The sequence below is a fragment of the Rattus norvegicus genome, chromosome 14 (assembly GCF_036323735.1).
Source record: "Rattus norvegicus strain BN/NHsdMcwi chromosome 14, GRCr8, whole genome shotgun sequence".
In the NCBI taxonomy this organism is placed as follows: Eukaryota; Metazoa; Chordata; class Mammalia; order Rodentia; family Muridae; genus Rattus; species Rattus norvegicus.
In genome coordinates, this window is record NC_086032.1 from 20,470,472 (window position 1) to 20,496,752 (window position 26,281).

The window sequence follows — 26,281 nt, forward strand, 5'->3', positions numbered from 1 at the left end:
GAATAGAGAAGCTACATTTACTTCTCCTTCCTCTCCAGTCTCTAGGCATCCCTCTTGCTATGTTTTCTTTACAAACTGGGAACTTGGTGTAGTATGTTCTAAGGTATATTTTCAGTACTTGATTTAAGTTATGTCACGGAAATTTGAGAATGATTTTCTGAATGGTTGGTTGGATGTTTGGGAACACAATTCTCTTAGCTGCTGAGAAGCTGGGTTTTATTATACTTCTCAGTGTTTGCCATGTCCGATGTTAAGAACTCAGGTAAGCACTGAGAATTGGTTCTTTAATCCGTGGACTCAGGTGAAAGAGCACAGAATGAAATGGATGGGCTGCTCTTCCACAGAGCCAGTACTCGATCCCAGAGTTCTCACACTATTAAGAGTAGACACAGCTAAGATCCTATGAAATATGATCGACTGTAGAACCTAGACACCAAATCTACTTAAACAATGTAATAATATGTATTATTATATGAACTCTTTAATCTTTTCTTTAATGTATGTGGATTCACAGGCATCTACCAACAGACACATAAGATATTATTAGATGCCAAATTGCCTATTTTCAGGTAATTTTTGCTGAAGACCGGGCGTTGAGAAAGCAAGCTGAAAATACTTTTAGGTTCATGTACAAAAGAGAGAAAAGACTTCTGAGTACTTCTCTATTATATGTTTTTCAAGAAGCACCTTCAGAAATTCTGAAATTCATATCTTACTCCAGTTGTATTTACAACTGGAAAGAAAGACTCAGTGATACCTTGAACATTCAAACTTAAAAGAGATGAAATTCAAAATCTATGTCTGAAAAATCTATGTCTCAGGTTCTGCAGGACACTGCCATCCTAAGCAAGCATGTGTCTTCCATTTGTCCTTTTGAATTAAGGTCCCATCTTTCTGTGTATTTGTGGTACACTAAGTGCACCCACAGCCAATATCTGTTTCAAAACCACTTTAGATGATCATGGGTGGTGGTGTACAGTTTAAGCATAGCACTAAAAGGCAGGGAAAGGTAATGATTTCTATGAATTCGTGGACAGTCTGGTCTACTTACTAAGTTCCAGGATAGTCAAGGCTATAGGGTGAGACCCTGCCTTGAAAGGAAAAAAAGTGTAAAACAGCATAAAACAAAAATAGAACAAAACAAGTTTGATTTTCATCGAGAATGAATAATAAGCAACCTGACAGAGTGAATCGGGGAAAAGTGACCAGATATTGACATGAGAAAAATAGACACATAGTTTATCTCAATACCAATCAGCACACTCATCATAAATCTACTCATTAGTACATATTTATTCTCTTGAATGACACAAGTTTAGAGGCATTCATTATTAACACAGTTATCAAATTAATTTATTACCATGAACTTGTGTGTGTGTATGTGTGTGTGTGTGTGTGTGTGTGGTGTGCGTGTATGTATCTGTGTGTAGGTATGTGTGTGTATGTATGTGTGTGTGTGGTGTGCGTGTATGTATCTGTGTGTAGGTATGTGTATGTGTATGTATGTGTGTGTGTGGTGTGTGTGTATGTATCTGTGTGTAGGTATGTGTGTGTATGTATGTGTGTGTGTGGTGTGCATGTATGTATATGTGTGTATGTATGTGTGTGTATGTATGTGTGTGTGTATGTATGTGTGTGCATGTGTGTATGTATGTATGTGTGTGTGTGGTGTGCGTGTATGTATATGTGTGTATGTATGTGTGTGTATGTATGTGTGTGTATGTATGTGTGTGTATGTATGTGTGTGTGGTGTGCGTGTATGTATATGTGTGTAGGTATGTGTGTGTATGTATGTGTGTGTATGTGTGTGTGTGTGTGTGTGTGTGTGTGTATGTATGTGTGTGCATGCTTGGGTGTCACATAAATGTTTAGAAGCTTTTCATTGAATCAACTTTCCCTTTATTACAGAATGTTTTTTTTTTCTTTTTTCTTTTTTTTTTTTTTTTTTTTTTTTTTCGGAGCTGGGGACCGAACCCAGGGCCTTGCGCTTGTTAGGCAAGCACTCTACCACTGAGCTAAATCCCCAACCCCTATTACAGAATGTTTTAAGAAGGCCTGTTTTTTTTTTTTTTTTGGTTAAATATGCTTTATTTTTAGTGCTTGTCATTTTCCAGATTATATAACCCCATAATCTTTGGGGAAATGACAACATTATAAAGATAGGATTTTTCCATGATACATTATTTTTTGTGACATCAATAGTATATCTTTTTTAAGTAAAGAAAAATGAGATCAGTGAAGAGGCTTTATATCATTAAACAAACTTCTATTAGCATATAAGAAGACAATAATCTTTAAAAGACGCCAAGGTACCATCTCATCTTCTTCCTGTAAGACAGAACAGCATTTCAGTACTCGTAGGTTCCTTTGAATACAATTGTCTAGCTGCTGGAAATTGCTCATTAAAGAAACAAAAACACCTCACTGGCTGGTTTATGCTGACTGTGGCTCACACGGTATTGAAGTAGTTTGCAAATTTTGGTATGATAAATTGAATTGATTTGCATGATTCAAATAGTACATTAGGAGGAGCTTTTCTGAAGAGGCACTGATGCTCTCCACTCACTGTGTTTGTGTAGACGCTTTTCTCTTGAAGACTGCCCAGTGTAGCTTCTTGTAGAAGGAAGAATCAGAATAGATTCATGAAAAAAACTGCAACACTGTATCTTTAGTTTGCTCTTTAAGTGACGTTACAAGCCTCTTAATGTGTGTTTTTCTTTGTAGTACAATTTCAAGGATGACTTTATAAAACTAATAAGGTAGCTTCAGTAGTCAACCAAGTTGGTTTAGACAATTAGCAACAGTTATATTTAGTATATAATCAATTAATTTTGAAATTGCTTTGCCATTGTACAATTCTTTTATTATTTTAAGATTTTGTTTTAAACAGATAAGGGAATATTGACATTATCACAATGTTTAGCGTGCAAAATGAAAGAATGTCTCAGGAAGGCTGATTACGTAGAGAGCATGAAATCTCTTTTATACAGAAGCAATATATAACTTTAGAAAGTTATGAAGCAGTCATAACTCTAAAACATTAATTTTTATTTTTAAAAATTAGGAAAATTTTATAATCAGCATGGTCTTTGAAGGTAGATATAAATTCTATCTTATTTCTTTGTAATTGTTAGGGTAAGAATTTATCATTACTTTTCCAATGAATTCATGGAATTTAAAGCATAATTTTGGCAAAAAATACCTACCAAAACTTCTGAGTGATGTAAACAAAGTCTTATGGTTCTCTTAGGCTATCAGCATTGACCTAGAGAGAAAGAACATCATAAGAGCGTATATTAAAATAGAATCAAATTGCACTCTGACACATTGATTTGAAACAATTGTTAACCACTTGATCCAGAGTTGAGGCCACATAGTATATATCTCATGCTTTTATTGTGATGCCTGACCATAAAAATTAGCATCTCACTTAGATCATAGACACATATTTCATCAGACGAATCTTTGTTCACTCTACCTTCTGTTCTGGAAGCAGTGGAGCAATCGTCGGGTTTATTTCAGAAGTGAAAAAATTGCCCGTGTCGGGTTTTGGTGAAGTTGAGGGCGTGGAAACGCCTACATTATCTTGCTTAAAGCCGATTGGTTCTTTTTGTGGATACAGCGGGCCTTCTACTGCTGGCTGTAGAGATCAAGAATGGAGCAAAGTGGTTACAGCTTTCAGTAGCGGTTTAAAACTGGAAGAATGTGAATCTCAAGGAGTAAGAGGCACAGACAGGCATCAAATGAAACAGCACGTGTCTTCATTAGCATTTTAGCTCATAAGCTATCTTAGAAAGGTTGAGATTATATTTGAAAACTATAGTTGAATACTAACAGCCACCTTTTAATTTACTCTAAGAGCATGTCACATATGTCCGATACATTTTATGATTATAGCCACACCACGTTTTCCCTTTTAGCTTCTTCTGGAGTCCCCTAGCACATCTCTCTCCCAACTTCTGCGTTTCCTCCTCTTCTTCCTCCCCCTCCTCCTGCTTCCTCTTTTACTTTTTCTTTAAAAAATATATGGCATTAAATTAGTAATGTTATTGTGCACATTGGTGAGGACTATCCATTAATGCATGGATTAATCATCACCACCAATGACAAATGACTCTCTCTCTCTCTCTCTCTCTCTCTCTCTCTCTCTCTCTCTCTCTCTCTCTCTCTCTCTCTCCCCAAGCAACTGTCAACTGACAAAAGCCCTGAGTTTTTAAGCAAGATGCACAGAAAAGTTTCTGGGAGAAAATTCTCAGTAAATATTCGAGGAACTGAATGATTTAGAACGTGCCTAACAGAGATTACAGGGGAAAACAACAGTTGTTGACCTAACAGCGTTTACATTAAAATGAATACTCCCGGGGGGGGGGGGACCTTCTGAATTCACTAGTCAGTTTCCAGTTGCTGCAAACGTTTTCGTAAGGACTCTTACCATTCCAGGAGTTTCTGGAGCTGTGCCTACAAAGCTGTCAAGAACTAAGTGCTGCTGTCCTCCTGGTACACCCTGAAGAAGCAGAAAGGTAACAATATTTAGATCAGGGACGGATCATTACACATTCCTTTGGCAACCACAGCACTTCAACTCCTTCACGGGCTGGGCCTAGGCCTCCCCGCTCATATGTAGCGGATGTGCAGCTTGACCTTCATATGGGTCCTGAGCAACTGGAAATGGGACTATCAAAAAGCGGTTGCCTGTATGTGGGATATGTTCTACAAGCTGGGGTGCCTTGTCTTGCCTCAGTAGGGGAGGAAGCGCCTAGCTTCACAGAGACTTGATGTACCAGGGTGTGTGTGTGTGTGTGTGTGTGTGTGTGTGTGTGTGTGTGTGTGTGTGTGTGTGTTGGGAGAATACCCAGGGGGACCCACACCCACTCAGAGCTCAGAGGAAAAGAGGAAGAATGGGGGGAGGGAGGATGGAGATGGGAGAAGGATTGTGAGAATAGGTGATCAGAAAGGGGGATGTAAAGTGAATACATTAGAAAATGAGAGGGGAGAAGGGAAAAGGGAGAAAGGAGAGGGGAGACAGGAGAGGGGCGAAGGAGAGGGAGAAGGAGAGAGGGGGGAGGGAGATGGGGAAGGAGACAAGAGAGGGAGAGGGAGAGGAGAGGGAGACGGGGAGGGGGAAGGGAGGGGAAGGGAGGGAGGGAGGGAGAGAGAGGGGGGAAAGAGAGAGAGAGAGAGAGAGAGAGAGAGAGAGAGAGAGAGAGAGAGAGAGAGAGAGAGAGAGGCATTCTTGGCAGGTAGAAAACTGTTCTGACACTTGGTTTGGCTTCTGTAGTGCATTGACTTCCAGGAAGAACGTCTTTGAACATGATGAATTTGAAAGGTGTAACTTTATAATGCTATCTAAAGAGAAACGTAAGAGAGCAAGTGTCCTCACATCCTGGCTCCTGCTAGTGACTGGCTCCCCACTTACAGCCTGTTGCACCTTCTGCTGTTTCTTTAAGGGGTATTCTTCAAGAGAATACCCCTTCTTCCTGAACAGCCTATTCCAGAGCTGACTACTACGTGAGTGTTCTCCTTCCAGAACCGCTCAATGCAATTCCTGCTCATGTAAGAAATCTTTTTATGGTTTCTTAATTATGTTCTCATACCAGTGTGTCAGTAATTCTGACTTCATACATCTAAAAATTAAAATTTCTATATTAAAATTTCTGGAATTTTTTCTATCTGAATGATACCTATGTGTGCAATAGAGAGGCAAGTAGTTCCAAGTATAGTTTTAGAAATCAAAATTATGTATTTACTCACAGGTTCTGCTTGTTGTGGTACAAATCCAAATTGATTATAGAATGGTATCTGTCAGAATTTTGAAAAAGTCATTAGATTTATTGTGATGATTTTAGACATAAATTTCTGAGAAATGGTTACTTCAAATTAGATATCTTTTACACTAACTAAATGCTTTTTGAAAGTCCACATGTTTTAGTTTCAAAAAATTATCATTAAATGTCAAGATATCTTTTAACACCACATCATGAGAGACCTGAATTTACATTAAAATTCTTAAAGCTTGTGCTATATTCACAGAACTAAACATATGGTTATCAAATTATATCTTAGGTTCTAATGGCCAAAACTATTTTTCTTTGTAATCTTTCATATTTTTATATTTTAATAATAATCACGTATGTGTATTTATATTTAAGTGAAAAAATTCTTCTTGATTCTGAATGTGAGAAAAAATCAAATTCAGAAAAAAGTCAGTTTTAAGCCTGTTTTTATTAGAACCATTTGCTGACTTCACTCCTTGTTATTAAAGGCTTAATCTATAGGTTTGCTATGAGGAGAGACACTATGTCCTATTCTCTGAGGTCAAGTGGTCAAGAACATGCACTGAATCCTCAATTATTCTTTTTTGCAGGGAAATTACCTTACTCTAAAATTCACAAATTTAACCGAACCGTCATAGTACCTGTTCCTCGTATAGCTGCTGCCCTGTCTGCTGGGGAGAGGATGTGACTGTCTGCTGTGGTTGCTCCCAGGGCAGAAGCATGTAAACTGGGTAGTACTGAAACATCTGGAAACAGAAGTGCATGAGAGAGTCCATTAGATCAGGATGTGCAATACTTTCCACTCTGGTGTTTCCACAGGTATAAGCTACCATTCCAAGCAAATGTACTAGGCATAGCAGATGTACAGTGATTCTCAAATTGTGAAATGGCTTGAACCCAACATGATACAGGGCTTCATTTGTAAGGATGCATAGTCAAACAAGTTAGGATATAGTGGATTAAACTAAGTGTAGTAAGCATGAGTTCTTTTCATAAACGCCATCTTGGAAATGTTATACATTGGTTAATAGTTCATGTAGTATTTTTCCTATGATTTTGAGGACCATCATTCTACAGAACATGATACTAGAATTTCTGTCATAGTAAATGAAGAATAAATTAAATTGAATACTTGGTGATTTGCATTTTATTAAAATAATTCCTGGGCAATGGAGAGGGATCAGAGATTAAGAGCACTGGATGCTCCCACAGAGGAACTCGGTTTGATTGCCAACACACACACACATGGTGGTTCATAACCACCAGTAACTCCAGTTCTAAGGCATCCAATGCCATCTTCTGACTTCTGGTGCTGTTTGCATGTGAGGCAAAACACTCACAAATGTCAAAGAAAGAAATCTGAAAGTAATCTTTATCAGTCTTAGAATATTGGAGAAACAATAAGGAAAGCACCACACCCACATTGCCGTATATTGGCTTCTAGCTATATTGTCTATGTGCTTGTATGGAGAGCATGTTTGGAAAATAAGGAACACCGAACATGCAGACACTTTTAAATGCTGTTTTAGGATTTGCTTCACCAAATGATTATATTAGATATAAGGTTTGAAGATAATTGCAACTGTGTTTCTGAAATGGATACAATTTGATTAATAGGTGTCTTTTTTTTTTTAAATCCTTGCCAAGAGTAAAAATTATCCATTAAGACTCCAGGAACCTAATGTTCGTCTGGTACAGTAGAGATTCTAATATTTTAGGCTTAAGGTAGAGCTTAGGTGTTTGCAATTCTAGAAATAGCCCACAAAACTTTTGACCTAAAGCCTATGCAGAGAGCCACTGGATTAATGGTTGAAAAGTGGGTAGAGGAGTGACTTCTAACAGCTATTTGGTTCACTGGGTTAAGACACTTAATCTCATTAAAACTATGTTTCCTGGACCGTAAAATGAAGTAATCGTATGTGTCACATATCTGATTCACTACAGACCTAAGGATATACAATGAGATAATGTCTAGAATTGTGTTATTATGTAATGGCAGTGGGAGCAAAACTTAATTGCATAATTATACTTATAGAAGAGCCAAGTGGCATAACTTTGTTTGAACAAGTCAATAGTCTTCATGTGAATCACAATTTATACATAAGCCATGTTCCTTCAAACCTAAGGTATTATACAATTAATTATCCTAATATTGACAGGGTTTCTATATTCCAATAATTAATCTATCAGTTAATATTAATTTGATTTTTTCTTCCAGGGGGAAAAACTCATTAAATTATAATATAGAGTCATATTTTAAATACGGCATAAAAGAGACTGAAAAAGTTTTCAGTGGAATTTTATAACAGACCAATAATGTGTGTTAGTGTTATTTATAATAATAAATATCATTATAATAAAGTATGGTATTTATACCTACACATCAGGTATGCATGCAAAATCACGTGACACAAAATTTGGGAAGGTAAAAAGTTAGCTCATAGTTTTACTCTTCAGTTCTTCCCCAGTGACGGCATTTAAATACAGGGAAGGTATGATACTGGTCTTACTGGACTCATTCACTTCCTGCATAGTGATGTCGTAGATATTCAAGGGTCCTAGAGACCCTTTTTATCTGCCTGTTCTTAAAGAATCAAGTTAGGCCAGCATCAGCAGATGCCCAGAGGCCACTTATAGTGCCTCTATATAGTGATGGATGGTACACAGTTTGGCGGTCCTGGTGCTAGAGACCCAGGGGGACAAAAGGGAATATAAAGGAATTCATTCTGTCTTTGTCAAGGAATTCTTTTCACTTACCTGTGTTTGATCTTGAGGCACTTTTACAGGAACCACATAGGACATCTGAGCAAAAGAAGAGCCACAAAGTCGTATAAGCAAATCTCTCTGAATTGTTACAATTCTCCTTTCCCTAGATACAGCTTCTCAGGTATCGTTTTCATTAGTAAAATTGACCTTCTACATGAGCTAGAATCCATACAAATACTGCATCCACATGTTGTTTGAGCTCCTGGTTATTGACTATATTTGAGGGCAATTGATCTTAATGTTATTTTTATGTTAAAAATCAGAAAATATAGAGAGATACTTTCAGGGGTGGTTGCAATAGTATAGGAGAAAATTGGATTAAACTCCCGTGATATTTCAAAGCTAATTCACAAAAACCTTTCTGCTCTGTCATACAGTTCCAAAAGGGAAGAAGCTTCACTTACAGGATTAGCCTGCTGGGTCTGAGATGGTGTCTGCTGCTGTGAGAAGTCTGGCTGGCCAGCCTGACCTCCTTGGGCAAACCCAACCTGTCTTGAGAAAGGTATCTGATTTGGGAATAGCCCAGCAAAGCTCTCTAGTGTTGAGAGAGGAAACTGTGGGCGTCCTGAGACCTGAGCCTGCTGCTGTTGCTGCTGTAGAAGCCCAGGGAAGGGAGGAATCCAGGAGTTGAAGGCGCTCTGTGAAATGCGAAGATAAAAAGGAACAATAACTCTTTTGCATAAAAAAGAAAGAAATTGAAATCAATCCTCAGTAAGAAAGGCAACAAAGTGTAGACAATTCACATATTTCAGTTTTTTTTTTTTTTTGGTTCTTTTTTTCAGAGCTGGGGACCGAACCCAGGGCCTTGCGCTTCCTAGGCAAGCGCTCTACCACTGAGCTAAATCCCCAACCCCCATATTTCAGTTTTTATGAAAAGACAGCATTTCAACTACTTATAAATGTCACCGTTTTCAAATGATGAAAAACATGGAACACAAAGAGTTAATAAAAGAGCACAAGCTTCTACAGCCTTTGACTGCATTCAAAAGATACCCCTAGCACCCCATTCCTCAGGGTTGACTACATGTGATTTGTTTAAAATAGTTAACTATGTCAAAGATTATCAGAATTTCTACCTGGCATATACGAAGTTTTGTTTGTCCATTTTTGTTTGCTTATATCCCAAATGCTGCCCCCCTCCTAATCCCCCTCACAGAGTTCCTTCCCCCATCTCCTTTCCTATTCTCCTCTGAGAGGATGGGGCCCCTTGGTATCTCCCCACCCTGACTCATCAAGTCATACCATTTATAAAACAAATATAAGTAAATGCATTTTGCTCTTATCCCATACCATAAGAAATGCTCATTAGAAATATATTCCCTTTGAGCCAAATATTTACACAGCGGTACCTGAAATTGCAGTGGCAAAAGTTGACCATTATTAAGATTCAGGAGTAACTAGAAAAGGAGAGAAAACATAGAAACAAGATGACTATTCAGTCTATATGTTTTCTATAGCTAGAGCTCAAGGCAGTGCGGGGGTGATCAGCTCTCAGTTTGAAGGGACACATTCCCCCAACAAGACTGCACAATGATTAGAAGTTAGAGTTGCAAACAAGATTCAGGTTTAACACTGCCATCCCTGCCGTGAACAAGAGCTCACAGCTTCAGCTCATCCCAGTGACTTGGGTATGGTTTATACATTTATATTTAAGATACACGTAGGGTGCCATTGGAACAAAGTATACAGATGACGCTCTATCTGTGCTTGGGGAATTTGCAATTGCCTTTAACAAGGCACCTGAGAGACAAAACAATGATGCAACACAGAAATGTATTTGGAGATGTTTAAGAGCTAGAGTGGCGGGTGCAGGCTTTTATCTCTTCCCAGTGTGTTTTCACATACAGAATACAGGAGAATGTTTTAATTGCTTAAACTAACCTCATGGCTGTTGCTAGCAGACAATAGACGCTGTGTTATAAGCTAAAAAAGAAAGAAAGGAAAGTGGTGAAGGGAGGGAATTGCATGGGTTTACATGAAATCAAAAGCACCACAAACCACTTACCGGGGCTGACGATGTAGCTCCGATGAGTCCAAGAAGAATTATAATTTTCATTTTCAGATGATATACCTATACAACAAGTTGTGACACATAGCTTTAAAAGATACTTTTTGCTTAAAATGTCATGACAAAAAGAAAGGCCTTGCAAAATTCATCAGATGGCCTGTCAAATCCAAGTAATAGTTGAGTTAGTTCTTCAGTCTTATCTTTTATTGCTCAAAATAAAATGTTATCTTAATAACTGTTTTCTCTCAGCGTAGCTATTTATGGGGAAGAGCTGTTTGCTTGATCGTACAGTTCATTTAGCAGCAGGTGATTGGGAGACTTTGACAGAAGTGAATGCCCCATGGAGCCCCCTGCCTGGGGTTAACTGACTGGATCCTTAGTATTAGGATGATCTTGATGTTCTTAGTGAAAAAGAATCACAACAAAAATCTAAGAATCCTAAGCAAAAGATAAAATTTCCATTAGAAGTCTCGTACTATTCCCGATTATTGACTGTAGGGGTTGTAGCCTTATTTCTCTAATCCAGGAAAGGGACAAGGCATAAGGCGGTATTGATGCATTACTGGTAGACACTTCTTGTCTCTTGCCTCTACTTGCAAAGTTCCCACCATACTTCATGTCACAGATATAGATACAGATTAGGGCACCCAGGGTAGTGTACCAGAAGCTGGGTTCGTAAACTATCAAAGCAAAGATATCTTACCTTACTTCTTTGTAAGATCTGTGTCCCTTTCTTTCTCACTCTGGTGTCCAGATCCTCTTAAAATTTAAAACCCATCTTTAGAAAAAAAAGGGACCAATCATGATTGAAAGGGACCAGTGAATCAGTGGGTTTTAGACAATGGCTTAGCTAATAACCCCTTTCCTAATCATCTTGGTGGTGTATGGATTCCCACACCCTAAGTAATGCCTTTCAATTATCCAGAGGCATTTTTTCTGTGATCACTCCTGGATTTTCCTCGGTCATGACTAACTCCCCTAGGCTAATTTTGTCCCACTCCTTTTATCATCTAAAAATGGATAACTTAAGTAAGTGACCCAAAAAGGAAGATAAGTTAGTACTAGATATTATATGCATCAAAAAAATCTCAAGATTAGATATTTAGACTGTGCTAGAATGTGATAGTTAAATTACTAAAACTTGGTGCTTAATGTAATAACCATTCTAGGCTCAAAAATGCTGACAAATAATTGAGTGATTAAACTAGGTAGTTTTCATATTTACACACACACACACACACACACACAAACACAAACACACACAGTGTGTAGATAGACAGACTTTGGCTTACTTTGAGTATTGTTAAATTAAATTAAATATCCTGTAAGTTAGCAGTCACTTGAGAATTTCTATTACATCCTTCAGGCCCCGGGGCAGCTAACCCCACTACCGAGTCAGGAACTTGCCAAGCCTTTGCACTAAACTGAGATGATAACATCCTGATAGGAATAGCTTCATCTTGCTTTATTCTTGAAGTCTGAAGATAATTAAGAGACTTTACTTGAATTTTCCATTAGTTGAATATCTTAAGCTAGCTAAGCGTCTGGACAGAAGGCTCCACGATCAAAAGCACTCGCTGTTCTTGTAGAAGACTTGGGTTTGGTTCTCATCACCCACACCATGTGGTTCAAAACTACATGTAATTATAGTTCCGGAGACTTTGAAACTGTTTTCTGGCTTCCATGGACAACCTTCACATGCATGTGCACATACATGTTATAAGATTAAAAACAATTTAAAAAGTATTAAAACTTCCCATATATGTAATAGTTGAAACATCTGGAAAACCACAGCCTGTGCCTTAATATATGATACCTTCTAAGTCCCTATATCATTGAAAGCAAATCTGTACCTGAGGAGAGAGGAAGACCTTGTTTCTGTACTGCAGTGTGTATGTTGGGTGTGTCTGTCTTACTCTGTTATACATGTGCCCTTACTATAATTACATCATTTATCTAGAACATAGTTCATGGAACTTTGTTAAATAAATGATTTACTTTATTTAAGTGAGGAAAAAGATCCAGAGCAATGGCATTCAGTATAGGTTAAGGACACAGGATGAGAAAATTCTGAACTAGAAATTGTAACTGGACATCATTATTTTGTTTTCATTCGATCACCAGCACAAAACAAACCTTCACTCAAATAAAAGGACAAAATCACATGGGTCAAGTGCATATGACTGTTGGGTTAGGTAGCAGTGAAAGTCTCCGTATCTGTGCTCTGTCTTAGTAACCTGAAGTGGCTTAGTTTTTTTCTATCAATGTTATCTTTGCTCGCTTTATGAACTATCCTGAAGAATCAATCAAGGGTCTCACAGAATACCTTTGTGAAGCTGCCCACTGTTTCTGTGGACTATGAAAAAATAAATCCGAACTTTTAGCACTCCTTAAAATAAAATGATTTTTATAATATATGAGCTATAATTTCCAGCAAGTTCTAATACATTCCAATATAGTCAAGATGAGTTACCTGTTTCAATGAGAAAGATGAGGTTCAGGAGGTCCAGCATCTTTCTTCATTGCTTTTCCACTGACACAAATAGTTACTGGAAAGCCATGTCCATGCCAGGCACCAAAGGAACCTCGGTGTTAGCAATAAGAGGTATGGTTATAGTCTCTAAGAAAATTAAAATTTTAATTTAATTTAACTCACTGTCGAAAATGTGTGAGAGGTTACTGAAGAGATGACCCAGCAGTTAAGAGCACTGCCCACTTTCCCAGAGGACCTAGGTTGGGTTTTTAGCACCCACTAGGCAATTTATCACTCTCTGTAACTTTAGTTCCAAAGTCTCTTGCACCATTTTATAGTTTCCATGAGCAATAAGGCAGGCAAGTGTAGTACATTCATACATGCAAAACACCTACATACATGAAATAAAAATAAAAATAAATTAAAAAAAGGAAAATTGTGGTTAGAATTTTAGTCCTTTGATTCTGGATCTAGCATTCTTCTAAGGCCTATAAATATCTAACTTGAGAAGGAAACACATGGTACCATAATAATTGTTACTAAGAGAAAAAGTATAAATTTAAGTTGGTGAGTTTGCAAATTCTTAGAAATGGAAGATTTTTGTGAGCAAGGATTACTTTATTAGTAGAGTTTTCAGAAAGCCACTGGGTAAAAATCCCAGGTCTGAAGACAGAAATCAGTAACTTCCTGAAATTAAGGAAGAATCCATCTCAGGAAAAGAGGCAAGATATGGTGAGGAAGACACAGCAGATGCATTTGCAATCAACAAGAACAGCCCTGCAGCAGAAGCAACAGTGGGAATGAGAAAGTCCCAAGGCGGTACCACTTGAGAAGTGATCTCAAGGAGAAGAACATAGGGCAATAAGGACTCATGACAAGCAGTACAGAAGGGGGAAGGAGGACGTCAATAAAGGGGCAGATTCTGAGTTATCAGTTACACAGACTGATGGGGACTTTTGTTAAACTCTCAACGGCCTGACTCCAGAAGTAGCTAAGAAGAGCTCAGAGACAGCTGAGTCACATGTACCAGGGGATTTTCCGAGTCCATTACACCACCATGGACAGACTTTATTGTAAATATACATAAGCTTTAATTCTTTCATTGAAAAGCTTGAAATAGATACAAAGTATTAACTTCATAGTATTATGAAGATTCCACTTACATTTTAAAGCACTTATCTCTTTTTTTAAATTTTTTTTATTAACTTGAGTATTTCTTATTTACATTTCGAGTGTTATTCCCTTTCCTGGTTTCTGGGCCAACATCCCACCCCTCCCACTCCCCTTCTTCATGGGTGTTCCCCTCCCCATCCTCCCCCCATTGCCGCCCTCCCCACAACAATCACATTCACTGGGGGTTCAGTCTTAGCAGGACCAAGGGCTTCCCCTTCCACTGGTGCTCTTACTAGGACATTCATTGCTACCTATGAGGTCAGAGTCCAGGGTCAGTCCATGTATAGTCTTTAGGTAGTGGCTTAGTCCCTGGAAGCTCTGGTTGCTTGGCATTGTTGTTCATATGGGGTCTCAAGCCCCTTCAAGCTCTTCCAGTTCTTTCTCTGATTCCTTCAACAGGGGTCCTGTTCTCTTTAATTCTCTCCTTTCCTTTAGACAATGACATGCTGGTGAACTAAATCTCTGACCAAAGTAAGTAAACAAATGAAAAACACTCGGAACGCCCCAAACCAAAAGTGAAAAGAACAAAGAAACAATAAAAGATGCCTGATTTGAAGGAACTTCAAACTTCCTTAATGTCAGTATTCTACTAAGTCTAATATCCAGTTATGGTTTAACAATGGGCTATTCACTACAGAATCTGAAGAGATAGTAACAGCCCGTTTCGCACATCATTGCCTTCACAAGCTAGTGAACTCTTCAACCGTTAAAATGGTTTTTGTTGCTCATAGACCCTTATGGGTTGCAACATAAATATGTCAGTAGTAAGTTAGAGCATCAGGTGTCTGACTCTGCTTTGTGGTCCAAACGGATCTTCTCATTGGGTTCCCCTGAGCACCTCTAAAGTATGGTTATCATCATTATATTGGTAATTCAAATTCGAAGAGGTTAATTTGCTAAATTATGGACTAGTTCTTCACCAATAGAATTCAACTTTGAACTGTCTCTTTACAAGTGTTTCACCATCATAGACTTTGCATCTACTTGAGACTGAAAGACTACACAGTTTTGCAAGCATTTTTCATTCTGTTGATCTTTATTATTAGTACTTGAGAGTTTCATATAAGAAGTTTAGGTCATATTCATCCATGACCCATCTATTTCCATACATGCTCTTTTTCTACTCACTCATCTTTGTGGCCTTTTATTTCTAAATCTCACTATCCCAATGGTGGGTGTTCTTCCACTAGACAGACGAGCTCACCGAGAGCCACCCTCTTAGAATGAGTAGCATTTCTTTTGAGCATTTGCTGAAAATTCTCCAGTTCTCTTGCACACACTAGTCTCCTATAGATTCTTGCAATCAATATCTTTCAACTTACGAATTTTCTGTGGCAAATCTTAGATTGGTAGAGAATTTTCTAAGTGATAACTATTGGATAAGCTGTTTATTTTTGCTTCATCAAAATCTGCAGTTGCTTATGTCTGCCATGAGGAAAAAAGAAATCCAGGCATGTTCCAGTCATCAGTGTACTTAGCTGAGATCACGAAACATGAAGGTCACATAGTGCTCATTGTTGAAGCCGTATTCTAGCAAAGAAGCATAGCATTTCTCTATCCCGTTTCCAAGGAGCTTTTCTACTTGTAATAACAATTACTGAAAGCAACCAAAGCCAGGAATTAATAAGCCAGAATCACAGACAACTTCCTTTCTTAGAATGTTTTTTAGAAAGGAACAAATGCTGTGGACACACCAGGATTCACGAGTATCTGTTACATCGCTAGGAAGATTCATTTATAAGTAGTATTGATCTCAGTTTTTATCTAATAAGAAACTCTTGTGATTTATAATATTTCCACAGATGAAGCCTTTGGCTGTCATATTTATGACTACACTAGAGACTTTAAGAATTTGTAATGTGTATGCCATTGTCTTCAGGAATATTTGTGCTTTCCTGTGCTCTGTTCTTCCATATGTACATGTGGGTCCCTGATGTGTAGACTATTCCTGCATTGTCCTATGAAACCTCACACTCAACCCCTTTTTTTGGATGAGGATGCTTATTAGGGCATCATGGTTTATCTAACACATGGACTGTGTCAAGCCCTGTACGAATGTTGTCTTTGTATAAGTTAGTTCAATCGCACTAAGTCACAAATCTAAGGCTTATTTAGATATGACTTGATGACCTCATGTTTAGGTGAGGCACTCAACATTTATTAATATTAAAAAGTCTTACTATGAGTGTTTGGATGAGGTCCAGGGTCAGCATCTGAACTGAAATCTACACCAGAATCCTGGACCATCACATTAAAGCATGTGCTCTGACAGTGACAGGCCTCTGACACAGAGCTAATGCATATAAGACCACTGTCTCTTCTATTATCTTTTGCATACAGACAGAAGAATAAAAATATTAAAGCTTCACTGGTAACTTATTACCAAATTATCTCTCTGATGATTACAATATTCTAGAAAAAATGTCACCTCATGATTTTATTCACAAGACAAAAACTGGGGAAAAAGAAAGTCTTGTAGCTAAACCATTAAAAAATGTTACTAAACAGAATCTAACCCAGAAGGTATAAATGAAAAATTTTAAACCAATTAAGAGAAAGTATAACTCAATGAAAAATTATTACCGTTTAAGATCCACCTCTACGAAGAAGACTAAAGGGTTCCATGAATAAACATTGGGTAATGATTTAGGAACTGTCTGGGGATGCGTTATGCCTAAGTTCCAGCTTTAAATAAATGTTAGGTTGGGCTGAAATGCCTCTCTTAAAAACTGGGGCAATAACTGGTGTGGGATAATTTGGGGTCAGTGAGGCTGATGTTTGGTTGCAATGTCAGGAGGAACCTGACCACTGAGGTACTTTTACAGCAATTTCTCATCTTCAATGCTATGGAACACAAAGTTCACTGAGTGGATATGTTATTTTCCCAGCAAAGAATGCACATTAGGTTTTGTAGAAATAGCAACTAGATTTGCTTAGGGACTCAGAACTTTTCACAAAAATTCTATGTCTAGAGTGTCACACAAAGTTAAAATAAATACAAATCTTTATTATTGTAACCAAAGATATTTAAAGGCACTTCTAATATCTACAGGGAAAATGTGCTTTTACAAGGATATTTGAATTGAAATATAGAAGTCCATTTTTTCTTTGTATATTTTATGGGTACTTTGGAAAAATGACATTTAGACCTACAGTTTAAATAGGCTTTCAGAGACTTCCTCTTGGCACAGGTTGAGGGATACAGGTCGAGTCCAAAGAGGAAGAATTGTTAAGATCTGTCCTAGAACTAATCCTGTTCATTTAGCAGGATGTGCTTGAGAAATCTCTGGCAGCTTCTTAGCAATACTGGGAAACTCTCAGCGGAGAATTCTGAAAAGCTAAATGTCTTGTTCTTTCGTTTAAAGGTCAAGCTAATATTACATAATTCAAGGGTGTGTTTTCCATAATGAAGCAGTCATGTCTGAATCGCTGGGACGGCTGAGGTTTCTGGAAGTCTGATTACCATCAGCACCTGGGTAAAGCTGTCAAAATGGCCGCTGCTTAGGAAGCACGAGTTCGGCAACCTCCAGCTGCTTGGTAGCATGAGTTCACCTTACGATAGCTTAGATATAAATGTCATTTCAAAAAAAAAATAAATGTCATTTCATGTTCTTAATAGCTTTGTTGCTTTAGTCTATTCATAGCCCTGTAAAACGATACAAATGACAAATGTATAGGACATCACAAAAAGTGAAGAGTATTGTTCACTATTAGAATGACCCTCGTTATGCCAATTTAGAGGAAAGGACACTCTGATCTGACAAGGAGAAGGCTCATGAGATAGAGGAGGCTTGAGAAATGTCTCTAAACTTATTTAATCATATATGAACCTCTACTACAATTAAAACTATCATCAGGCTTAATTAAGAAAAGTTACGTAGATAAAAGTCAGCTTGATCAGTTAATACTCTCCAATACTATTCTTTACACACACATCTACCCTGCTCTTGTCCCATTCATTGATGTTGCTTATTTTGCCAAATCTAAATCATAGTATCCCCTTAGAGTAAAGGCCTTTTTCAACCAAAATTATTTATTGAATGCTAGGAATAATCCAGAAAAGTTTAACTAAGAGAATTATTTACAAACAAGGGAGTGTGACTGTCTTTTAAATACGAAGATTGATAAAATAAAACTATGGGTATGTGATTAAGGGCAGGATGACACAAAAAGTCTTGTCTGTCTCTGTCTCTGTCTCTGTCTCTCTCTCTCTCTCGTGCATTTGTGATAGAGTTTTGTTTATTTCAAATTACTCTTTAATAATTTTATTTATTTATACCCTAAATGTTGCCCCATTTTCAGTCTCCCTCCCAGAATTCTTCCCCTCATCTCCCTCCCCTTTGTCTCTGAGACGGTGCTCTCCCCCTACTCTGAGGCATCAAATTCCTACAGAATTAGGTGCACCCTCTCCCACTGAGGCCAGACAAGGCAGTTCTCTGCTGCATACAGGCTGGGGGCCTTGTGTATGCTCTTTGGTTGGTGGCTCTGGGAGCTCCCAAGGGCCCAGGTTAATTGACATTGTTGGTCTTCCTATGGGTCTCAATCCTTTTTAGCTCCATCAATCCTTCCTCTAACTTTTCCATAGGGGTCCCTGACCTCAGTCCAATGGTTGGCTGTAGGTATCTGTGTCTGTCTCAGTCGGCTGCTGGTAGACCCTCTATGATGTCAGCCATCCTAGACTTCTGTCTACATGCACAACATAACATTAGTAATAGTGCCAGGGTTTGATGCCCACCCATGGGATGGATCACAAGTTGGGCCAATCCCTGGATGCCCTTTAATTCAGTCTCTGGTCCAGTTTTGTCCCTGCAGTTCTTTAAGACAAGACAATTCTGGGTCAAAACAATTGAAAGTGGATTGGTGAGTCCCAGTGGGCACTGGGAGCCCAGTCTAACTCCTGGAGGTTGTCGCTTCAGTTTCCATCTCCCCACTTTTGGGTATTTTGGCTAAGGTCACCCACACTGAGTCCTGAGATTCTCTCACCTCCCAGGTCTCTGGTACTTTCTAAAGGTTCTCTCCACCCCATCCCATGCAACTGTGTATTTCCATTCATCCTCCTGACCCTCTGGGCTTCTCTCCTGTCTAGCCTCATACCTGATCCTGCCCCACTATTCCCCTCCCTTCCTCTCTCCCACCCAAGTTTCTCCCTCTGTCTGCCTCCTGGCATTATTTCTTCCCCCTTCCAAATGGGATTGAAGCATCCTCACTTGGGCCTTCCCTCTTGTTTAACTTCTTAGTGTCTGTTGGTGTCTATCCTTGGTTTCCTGTATTTTTGGCCTAATATTCACTTATCAGTGAGTACATACCATGCATGTCTTTTGGATTGGGTTGCCTCACTCAGGTGGATATTTTCTAGTTCTATCTATTTGCCTCCAAAATTCATAATGTCCTTCCTTTCAATTGCTGAATAAGTATTCCCATCTGTATTCCACAAACGTGTGTAACTTTTCTTTTAATGTGAAGTTTTTAAAAGAAAACTATGGGTATATGATTAAGGGTAGGGTGACACAATAAGTTTGTATGTATGTATGTATGCATGTATGTATGTATGTATTATGTGCCTTTTCTGATAAGGTCTTTATAAGCAGTAAAGATCGCCTGCAAGTCACTATACATTCAAAGGGAAACTACACTTCCATCTCCTGAGCGCTGGAATTTATATGAATGCACAACTATATTCACCTCTGGTAAAACTTTATAATGGAGAAACTATTGGAGCTGGGACCCAGAGGCAGAGGAGAGTCTTCTTACGTAGACACACAAGGACAGAACATTCTAAGCACAGTGGCTATCATGTGCAAATACAAGGGGTATGACATAAGCTCACAGTTTGGGGATCATTTATAATTCAGGATAATTGGGAGGTAGGATACTTGTGGTGAATTGATAGGTGAGATAGAGTAGTTAGGGGGTCACCTCATGTAAGCTTTTCTTAGGGAAATAAATACGACTGAGGTCCATCTTGTCGGCAGCTGGTATCTGTTAATTAAGCGAGGCAATGTAGGCATCATCTGTTAGTAATGTCTAGTAAGTTTTTCCGTTCCTCATGCTGGTGCCTTTCCCGGTCTACTTCTCAGCTTTCACACTTGGAGATTTGCTTTGATCAGCTAAATATGAGTGAGAAATATATGTTACTTCTGACCAGAAGCTTTAGGATAATGCGCCGTTCTCTTTCTGCGGCGGCCACTGGCAACAGTCCAGAGAGCAGGTATTCATCAACTCTGCTCCTTCAGTCTGGATTCTCCAGGGCAGAAAAAAAAGTTCATCTGAGATCAAAGTAGACCGGCAGTGTAGGGGAAGGGAGATGCAAATGTAGTTTAAATAGGTGAGGTATTAGGATGCCACTACATACTGAGTGTTTCTTATTAGTGTCACAATTATAGTTTTGTAAGACCATTCTGGAAGAAGTGTTATGGGGAGAATCAGGCAAGCGAACGAAAAGCCAATGCAACTTGTAACATGTGGTTTGGCAAGAGCATAGGACAGAGTTATATTTTATTTTATTACTTATACCTTTATGGTCAAGAAGTCCTCTCATGTCTTCCAGAAAATTGCTTTCACAGGACAGTGTGTTATCTATTGAATTGGCTAACTCTGGCATCCACTTGTATAGTTATATATACATGGTGACAAAAACTGAACAAAAACGTTATTGGTTACTGTGTGTGTGTGTGTGTGTGTGTGTGTGTGTGTGTGTGTGTGTGTATGAGTGTGTACAAACACATTTGAATTATGGATTTCAGTAAGTTTTCTTATAGATTTCAGATTAGCCTGTTCTCAGCTCTTCCTTAACTCCAACCAAGTGATTTACTTTTTCCTCCTCTTACAGAAGTTTATTCCCAGGATCTTTCCAGTGCACCAGTTATTGACCTCAGATTACCTTTGCTCTGAAATATTTTACCTGCATTTCTGGTGAGAACCTACTCTCTTGAGACCTTATTTCCCTATCATTAGTTGTAACTGGTAACTATGATCATCTCATTCGATTTGTGGAATTACTATGAGAATTAAAATACATAATTTAGGAAATGATTTATACACTGTCTGAAGTACAGGGAGCCCTGCAAGACAGAACAGCATTTCAGTGCTCAAAGGTTCCTTTGAATAAAACTGTCTAACTGTTTGGAAATTGCTTATTGAAGAAACAAAAACACCTCACTGGCTGTTTTATGCTGATTGCAGCTCACGCGGTACTGAAATAGCTTTCAAATTTTGGTATAATACACTGAGTTGATTTGCATGATTCAAATGGTTCATCATTAGGGAGGGGCTTTTCTGAAGAGGCACGGATGCTCTTCACCCACTGTGTTTGTGGAGACGCTTTTGAAGACTGCCCAATATAGCTTCTCAGAACAGATTCATGAAAAAGAACTGCAACACTGTATCTTTTAGTTTGCTCTTTCAGTGACGTCACATGCCTCTTAATGTGTGTTTTTCTTTGTAGGATAATTTCAAGGATGCCTTTCTAAAACTAATAAGGTAGCTTCAGTAGTCAATCAAGTTCGTTTAGATAGACAATTAACAACAGTTAATTGTCTGAGATAGACAATTAACAACAGTTAATTGTCTGAGATAGACAATTAACAACAGTTAATTGTCTGTCTCTGCTTCTACTCCCTTCTCAGTCCTCCTTCCCATGCCCCCAAATAAACTCTATTCTACACAAAAGAAGGTATATCCCTAAATGTCACTGGTCATGCTCACGTTTGCAGTGCATTCTTCTCAACCTCCCATTCTTTGCCTGCTTAAATGTAAGGGATCAATTTCCAGCTGTGATTTCTCAACGCATTCTCTTCTCTTACAGAGCACTTTCCCTCTTCAAGTCCTGTACCATATTTTCTCCTTATCTGATTTCAAGAAACAAGACTCTCATACAGAAATAGTAAACTTAAATAAAATGATATATGGAACTGCAGACTTGAACAAATGTGTCTTTCTATATCCTGCTGAGTCCAGTCTTTGGATATTTTATCTAAGTATGTATGTGGCTAATTGAAAAGAAGTAGAATTTTTATCATACAAAAGAGCCTCTCATGAGTGACTGTGGGGAACAACTTTGAGTGTTGTACTGAGATGCATTTAAGGAGGTAAGTCAATTTTAATGACTGAAATGGGTACAGTGAGGCCCTAAGCTGTGTAACTGTCATCCCAAAGCTGGCTAAGTATCAGCTCCTTCCACTAATCCAGGATTGTTGTTTAGTGGTGCACTTCCTGGAGCTCTACCACACGAGGGCGCTGTTTACCACAACGTTCTTTTTCTGTTTTCTTATAAAAATTTCAAACTGCATTTTTTGGGGGGGAAGGAGGAGGGAGGGAGGGAGAAGCATTCTAAATTATGTAAATAGAGATTCCTGACCCCACTATCCAAATAATTGAAGATAACGCTTACTTCATCCCCATCAGTGATATGCAGTGAAGAAACTGGAGCAATTATAGGTTCTATGGGTAAAGAAACCAAATCATTCCAAGGGTGAGTTTTGATCATGTAACTCATAGGCAATGGAAAAGGTGGCTCCATGTTTTCCTAAGGTACAAAGCACAGGATGTGTCTAAAAACAAACCCAAATGTTTAGAAGAGTGTTATCTCTATGACAATCTATTTCGAAAGCTTACCTAATGGAAACATGACATGTGTTGGGATTTTACAGGATGAAATTTAGTGTAGCTCAGAGCAAGTACCATAATCCCTCAAGAGCTGTGCAAACACTCATGTGCCCAGCTTCTGCAGGATTTCCACTGTGAAGGGCTTAGACTAGTGTTGCCGAGGACAGCACGAGCAGATTCACCCAAGATGTATTCCACGGATTAGTGTCCAGTACGAGGAAATTAGATGTGACCAGAGAAATCAATAAAGGTATTCACAGGTGAGAACAGGGCACCTTGACTGCCAACGAGAGAACAGCCAAAGGAAATAGAGTCAGAAGGGGAAATGAGAAGTCATGCCACCCAACCCAAGCTACTGCCTCCTCCAAGTCCCTCAGGACACTGGCGTTGCCAGTTCACCAGAGCTGAAAAGGACACGCCACAGGCCAGCCACCTGTGTGCCCGGAGGCAAAACTGAACTGCAGTTTTACCAGTTATTTAGATGGCTTGCCAATTTCAAGAGTCAGGTTTTTTTTGTTGTTGGTTTTTGGTTTTTGGTTTTGGGTTTTTTTTTTTTTTCCTCCGTCTATGTTTCCTACACATCAGTGATTCCAGAAAGCTCCTCAGAGGGACATGGTTTCAGTTTGGCTTTTAACATCAGAGCTTGGATTATGAAAAACTGCTGCCGGCCATTGAACTGCCTGAGGATCCAGCTATACCTCTCTTGGGCATATACCCAAAAGATGCCCCAATATATAAAAAAGACACGTGCTCCACTATATTCATCGCAGCCTTATTTATAATAGCCAGAAGCTGGAAAGAACCCATATGCCCTTCAACAGAGGAATGGATACAGAAAATGTGGTACATCTACACAATGGAATATTACTCAGCTATCAAAAACAATGACTTTATGAAATTCGTAGGCAAATGGTCGGAACTGGAAAATATCATCCTGAGTGAGGTAACCCAATCACAGAAAAACACACATGGTATGCACTCATTGATAAGTGGCTATTAGCCCAAATGCTTGAATTACCCTAGATGCCTAGAACAAATGAAACTCAAGACGGATGATCAAAATGTGAATGCTTCACTCCTTCTTTAAAAGGGGAACAAGAATACCCTTGGCAGGGAATAGAGAGGCAAAGATTAAAACAGACACAGAAGGAACACCCATTCAGAGCCTGCCCCACATGTGGCCCATGCATATACAGCCATCCAATTAGACAAGATGGATGAAGCAAAGAAATGCAGGCTGACAGGAGCCGGATGTAGATCGCTCCTGAGAGACACAGCCAGAATACAGCAAATACAGAGGCGAATGCCAGCAGCAAACCACTGGATTGAGAATAGGACCCCCGTTGAAGGAATCAGAGAAAGAACTGGAAGAGCTTGAAGGGGCTCGAGACCCCATATGTACAACAATGCCAAGCAACCAGAGCTTCCAGGGACTAAGCTACTACCTAAAGACTATACATGGACTGACCCTGGACTCTGACCTCATAGGTAGCAATGAATATCCTAGTAAGAGCACCAGTGGAAGGGGAAGCCCTGGGTCCTGCTAAGACTCAACCCCCAGTGAACTAGATTGTTGGGGGGAGGGTGGCAAGGGGGGGAGGATGGGGAGGGGAACACCCATAAAGAAGGGGAGGGGGGAGGGGGATGTTTGCCCGGAAACCGGGAAAGGGAATAACACTCGAAATGTATATAAGAAATACTCAAGTTAAAAAAAAAAAAAGAAAGAAAATGATTCTTCCAACATTTGCTTAAATGAATAAATGCTAAGCATTTAGGATCTCAGGAGGTTAGAGGTGGATAGATTGCTTTGTGAAATGCCACTTTCCTTGTTAAGGTGACATCCAGAGACAAGACATAGACACAAGAATATGGAGAGCATGAGCATATACCAGAGAAGGGACAGGATTATGAGCCCTTAGATCCCAAAGCCAGCTTTGGACAATTTGTAATTATTTCCGGTGTTACTGAAAACTTCATAGTCTGTATCTTTGTGTCATTTTAAATTGTCGGAGTTGAAGAACTACCTTCCTGAGGTAGAGGAAACCTCACTGTGAGTTAGCCAAAGAAGTTTAGATGTTTGTGTATGGATTTGTAGAAGCCAGTGGGGTGTATCCACAAAATCTCAAGGCTAGAATGGAGGTTATTAATTATTTGTGGAACTGACCACCTTGTAGAAGCTAACGGAGTGAAGTCCTAGCCTGAGCAGAACAGGTTTCAAAGTAAGATTGATATTTGAAACTACCTTTCATGGAGTTGAGCGGTGGTCTGTCTTCTCTTCTCTGCCACGCCATCCACCGAGCTTTGGTGTGAAGGCTGACTGTCAGACACTTCTGCAATCCCTCTGGTACTTTGCTTCTTTTCTCTAAGAGCCATGGATAGTTAAAGAGTCCCCAGACAGGCTGTAGGGAGGATCACGAGACAGCACATTATTTACGTACATTTTAGGCACAGATACCTTTTTACTTTTGGAATTTAGTAACACATGAGGGAGAGTGTAGTGAATTTCCTGCCATTACATTTTCTGTTGCAATTTTTCAGAAAGGACAGCTTTTCTCATATTTAAAATCCGAGGATCACATTCCTTGCCCTTTGTTCTTGGGAACCGCTCATTTCTTTGAGACCTGTTCACTTCTCTGAGAAGGACACAGCTGACTTGTGTCCCTTTAAAAACCTCCTGTGGCCAGTCTCTCACAGGAAGACTTATCTTCCAGAAACATTTCGCAGCCTAGTTATTTCTGTTTTTAAACTTATTTCTACTCCACTTTGTTGAAAGAGCTGTACAGTCCAGAACTGAGATCGTAGGAAAAGGAAATCTCATTGAGGTCAATGCAGTTATGCCTGTTAATAGGTGTGTGTGTGTGTGTGTGTGTGTGTGTGTGTGTTAGAGAATCACAACAAAGTGATCTCCCCACCCCAAATATTCAATTGCATTATTTTACTTGTAGAAGAATGATATTCATTTTGTTGCTGTTGTTGGAGACGGCCCCCACTGATATGCAACATGACATATGTATACTGAAGAAGGCTTCTAGAGGCAACACTGAAGGACTCTGGTGGGAGTATGTAAGATTGTCTCCATTGCTAAAAGACATAAGCGCGGGTTACAGGAGGTGCAGGTGGGAGATACAGTAATGTAGTACTGCTGAGGGGCCATCATTATTTTGTTAATAAATTATCATCTCTCCTGAGCCTCAGATAGGTTCTAGCTAACTGGCTGCTCCTACCGTCTATACTCGGTTAAGTTGGGTTTGAACTTGTGGAATGGGAGCCAGGACAGAACATCTCTGTGTGGTTTGTCAGAAACTGAGACTTAAATGACTGCTTTTAGTGATGTTGCCAGCAAGAAGCATTTGCTCTTCCACACAGAGCCTTTTTCTCCAAACATGCCTTAAAGTAAAGTAGAAAAATGAACCACATGAAGAAGGCTGGTCTCCCACCCCGCCCCAACATTCTTGACCAAGAAAAGTTGATTTGGCAGCAAAA

General features: G+C 39.1%; 1 protein-coding gene and 1 long non-coding RNA gene across 5 annotated transcripts; one reads left to right on the forward strand and one right to left on the reverse strand.

Moving 5' to 3' along the window:
- Positions 1-2,058: 2,058 nt before the first annotated feature.
- On the reverse strand, positions 2,059-26,281 carry Odam (odontogenic, ameloblast associated). 2 transcript variants are annotated; one of them, XM_063273575.1, is made up of 12 exons: positions 25,041-26,281; positions 10,546-10,611; positions 10,422-10,463; positions 9,890-9,937; positions 8,945-9,178; positions 8,532-8,576; positions 6,416-6,520; positions 5,752-5,799; positions 4,433-4,504; positions 3,479-3,640; positions 3,207-3,265; positions 2,059-2,328 (listed from the first exon to the last, which is right to left on the reverse strand). In XM_063273575.1, the coding sequence occupies exons 2-11, from the start codon at positions 10,594-10,596 to the stop codon at positions 3,236-3,238; spliced, it is 837 nt and encodes a 278-aa protein (XP_063129645.1). In that variant the 5' UTR covers positions 10,597-10,611; positions 25,041-26,281; the 3' UTR covers positions 2,059-2,328; positions 3,207-3,235.
- On the forward strand, positions 4,396-22,111 carry LOC108352727 (uncharacterized). 3 transcript variants are annotated; one of them, XR_010057680.1, is made up of 6 exons: positions 4,396-4,520; positions 5,279-5,553; positions 6,365-6,593; positions 8,918-9,042; positions 21,024-21,106; positions 21,999-22,111. It is a non-coding gene; the product is annotated as an uncharacterized LOC108352727 (long non-coding RNA). The 3 variants fall into 3 exon arrangements; XR_005493196.2 differs by having other exon boundaries at positions 6,365-9,042; XR_005493197.2 differs by having other exon boundaries at positions 5,279-5,508; positions 6,365-9,042.

Coding starts and splice junctions, on each gene's coding strand:
- Odam (XM_063273575.1), bottom strand. CDS start 10,596: ATGAAAATTATAATTCTTCTTGGACTCATCGGAGCTACATCGTCAGCC. Junction 9,179..9,889: donor TTTTGCCACTGCAATTTCAG/GTACCGCTGTGT, acceptor CGCATTTCACAG/AGCGCCTTCAACTCCTGGAT. Junction 5,800..6,415: donor AGCAGCTATACGAGGAACAG/GTACTATGACGG, acceptor AAATTCTGACAG/ATACCATTCTATAATCAATT.